The sequence below is a fragment of the Corapipo altera genome, unplaced genomic scaffold (assembly GCF_003945725.1).
Source record: "Corapipo altera isolate COAL_440 unplaced genomic scaffold, ASM394572v1 68, whole genome shotgun sequence".
In the NCBI taxonomy this organism is placed as follows: domain Eukaryota; kingdom Metazoa; phylum Chordata; class Aves; order Passeriformes; family Pipridae; genus Corapipo; species Corapipo altera.
This window is the reverse complement of record NW_020884919.1, coordinates 340,403-344,344: the sequence shown is the minus strand read 5'-3', so window position 1 is coordinate 344,344 and position 3,942 is coordinate 340,403. Positions and strand designations below refer to the sequence as shown.

At 49.6% G+C, this 3,942-nt stretch overlaps 1 protein-coding gene across 2 annotated transcripts in view; it reads right to left on the bottom strand.

Moving 5' to 3' along the window:
* The window catches only part of ACVR1 (activin A receptor type 1), a 42,637-nt gene that overhangs the window by 19,637 nt on the left and 19,058 nt on the right, over positions 1 to 3,942 (bottom strand). For both annotated transcript variants that reach the window (XM_027656354.1, XM_027656355.1), the window contains exon 2: positions 126 to 199. In XM_027656354.1, the coding sequence (XP_027512155.1) occupies positions 126 to 199 (74 nt within the window). The remainder of the gene's footprint in view (positions 1 to 125; positions 200 to 3,942) is intronic.

Below are 3,942 nucleotides of genomic sequence, written 5' to 3'. Positions count from 1 at the left end.
GGGAGCAGGGGTTGTGGGGCAGGGGCTGTGAGCCCACCACAGGAGCAGGGGGCTCCAGAGCAGGCCCAGGAGGCCCAGCCCCAGCTCCCCCAGCAGCCCTGGCTCCGAGCACACAGGACACTCACCTTGCCAGCTCGGGGATGGGAACGCCATCACCATCAGCACAGGGAGAATCATAACTCCATCGGCCACCCTGGAGCTGCAGAAAGAGATGAGAGAGCTCTGTACACTTCCACTGCTGTCTGAAAATGCAACCACCCGAAAATCAGTGTTTAGCAGCGTCTTTCATCCGTGTCTTATACAAAACACAGCACAACCCAAAGCTGATTGATCTCATTTTTACTCTGCCTTGTTTCCCCAAGTAATTTCCTTCATTTATAAAATTCATACATTTACTGCAATTTCTTTTTAGAATTAGAAACATCACATGTAACTACACCGCAGACACAGCAGCTTGCTAGTAGGGAAACACGAGCCCTCCCAGTACCAAGCAGAAATGTAATATAGAAGATACGTCCTCTGAACCAGGTATTATAAAATTAAGTTATTGTGAACTGAAAAGGTGGTCTGTAAAACTGTATTATCTGGGCTTTGAGGGGAAACAGAAAAGAACTCTGCCAGAAAACTTGGAATAGCTTCTGTTAACCAGCAAAAACCAGTGCTGGATGGTGAGAAAAACAGTGAGATGTATTTAAAGGAGATGCTCCTCCCTGAAGAGTGATTTCCCAGTTTAAGCTGCTTCTCCAAGGGTTTTCCTTTCAATGGCCCAGCTCCATTTCCCTGTTGCTGGAAACAGGTAACTACACCTTGTGCAACAGCTCAGGCTGTTTCCAGTGTACACCACAGGCTCCGGGTCCCTCTAAAATAGGAGATAAAGGAGTGAATTTGCCTGTGTATTTCCAATCTTTGCCACAATATTTAGTCCTTACAGGAAAATAACACCTACACTTTCTACTGTGAAAGAAGGATTATTTAACAGCCTTCTGAAAAGAAACTCTTCTGCAGTTTCTTAAACTGTGCATTTAAACAACCACTATGCCCAAGGAGCTGAAATGAACTGCAGTCAAGGCTCGTGGGATTTAACCCAGCAGACAGGGCTGGTGACTGGGAAGGGCTCATCTGTCCTCTGCTGCTCAGTCCTTACAGAGACTCTCTGGCCTAACCACATGCCACAAAATTCCAGTCAAAAGCAGCAGCAGGCAGTACGTGCAAACCAAAGTCCCTCTCCTTGACAGAGGCACTGAGGCATTATCATGCTCCTTACGTGCAGGTATTTGTCTTCATTTCTCAGATTTAACTCCAGTGAAGCAGATGAAAATTGAAAATAAATCTGATATTGCCGTTTTCCTTTCGGATCTCTTCTGTTGTGCCTTTTCAAATCATTAGCAGGCTGCTTAAGTGCTTGGTGATGAAAGCCAAGCCATTACTTCTGCATTTATTTCCTGACATGGATTTGTTTTGCCGATTATGAGAAACATTTCAGTAATGGCTTCATCATCAGTTAAAACACCACACATTGCTGACCCCAAGTACTGAGGCAGTGCTCAGCCCCTCACCTCCCAGAGTAACACCCTCCCTTCCAAACACCCAGGGACCCTTCCCTCCCTTGTCCTTGATACACCCCAAGGGATCCTTAGCACAGGCCAACATTTAACCTCCAACAACCACACGGCCTGCCCTCCCCAGGGCACCACCCCGGGCTCCTCCGGCCCTTCTCCTGTCAGACCCGGCCAGGGAGGGCAGGAGGGACCTGCAGGAGCCCAGCTCGGCTCTGCCAGGACAGGAGGCTGAGCACACGGGTCCAGAGCTGGCTGGAGCGGGGGAACTGCAGGTACAGGGAGCACACAGCAGTCCAGACACCGGGAAAACTCTGCTTGTATTACCTATTTGCTGTCTCTTCAAGCAGTTTGACTTCCAGAGAAAAAGATAAATAAATATACACAAGGATATTTGTACACACAAGCCCCTGCCCTGTGTTTCTCAGAGGGAGGAGGAGGAAAGAAATCCAACCTGCACCCCCCAAACAGACCAAATCAAACTTCAACAGATTCTATGCATTTCACAGAAAGCACGGTCCTCCCAAAGAAAAAAGCCAAGTATTCCAATTTAAACCCTGCTTCTATGAGATTTTGTTCCTGTAGCCATTCATTCTCCCCAAAGCCTCACAGAATATCTTGTCTGCTGTTGCTGAGAAGTGCTATGCACACTTACAGCAGCCTGTAACACACCCCCCCTGTGTGTCCTCAGCACCAACCCCAACCCCTGGCCATGCCCAGGTAGCCCAGTTCGGCTCTGGGGCTTTTGGCAGGCAGCTCACACCCCGACTGGGGTTGCTGGGCTGGGACTGGAGGAGGGAAGGAGCTGGGAAGGAGCCTCTGACCTTTGCAAAATACTGATTTTTCTTCAAAAATTATTTGAGAGCATGAGTTCAAAAGTCCTGCTCCCATTGCTTAAAAAGAATTACTTCTTCAAATCAATTAATGCATATACATAAGCAACACAGTCTGGTGGTAGTCACACCAGCCAGCACGTCCCTTCCAGCTGCTGCTTGTTTGGAGAGAAAGAAACACACGTTTTAATGTAAGGAACAAACCATTCTATAATAAATCCCCATAGCAAGTTGCTATGGATCTAGAGATCCATGAGATATCCAGTTACTGTCTTGTGTTTGAATTTACGAGAAATTTTTCCCAAGGGAAGGATTGGGATTTAATCCAGACAAATAAAGAGGGACTAAAGCAAAAACGTGCAAAATTTATTTTCCTTTCCAAACACGTGGATCTTTGCCGTGCCCTACAGAACCGCAGCACAGCGGCAGCAGCCACTAGAGGGCATTGGGAACCCGGGCAGGGATCCCAGAGCTCCAAACAGGGATCCAGAGATCCCAGTGCTCCCTGACCCGCTCCACACACAACGATGCAAGGATCCCAGGCTCCCTGCCACGCTCCATCCACAGGGATGCCGGGATCCCAGGGATCCACATGCTCTGTGCCACACTCCATACCAACAGAGGCAGGGATCCCAGGCTCCCTGCCACGCTCCATCCACAGGGATGCCGGGATCCCAGGGATCCACATGCTCTGTGCCACAGGGATCCCAGCACTCCCTGCCACGCTCCATCCACAGGGATGCCGGGATCCCAGGCATCCACGTGCTCTGTGCCACAGGGATCCCAGCACCCCATGCCATGCTCCATACACACCAATACTGGATGCTATATGGCAGAGCTGGAGGCAGGACACAGTGCCTGAGCTTCAGCCACACACAGGGAAAAGTGGATCATGTGGGTTTAACTTCCTCCTAACAAAAGCTCATTACCACTGGAAAACCAGAAGCCTGCTACAGGTCATGATGGAAAAGTCCCTTTCAAAGTGGCAGCTCCCAGATTTCCAAACAAACCTGGCAAGCAGTGCAGGCAAGGAAGAGATTCTGGCTCCTGGGCAGGCCAGCATCTGCTCCTCTGAATTCCAAAGGAGGAATCACTTAACCTGGCTGTGGAAGCCCGAGTGAACAGTAAGCCAGTCCTAAGGCAGATGTAAGGCCTGGGAGGACACCCAACGTGACACAGACACACAACTGCCTCACGTACCAGAATCTAGAGAATTCTTGTGGTTCCTATTCATACAGTCCCAACACTGAAGAACCCAGTCCAAAACCCAGTGCCACTTCCACAGCCAATATCGCTCTCTTTTCTTCCTAAGAAAACTGTCTGTCTCCTGCCAAACCATTCCTGTGTGGTCCAAAGTAATGTGGGTGAATGAGAATGTAAGTGGGACAGTGAGGATGGCTGCAAGAGCCACAGGGCAGAGAAGAACCAGGAGTTCAGATGACCCAGAACACCACAGGGACAGGCACAGACTGTTGGGAAATGGCCTTTAGTCCCCAGTGCCACGACCCCGACACAGAGCACAGACCAAACCCGACACAGAGCACAGACCAAAC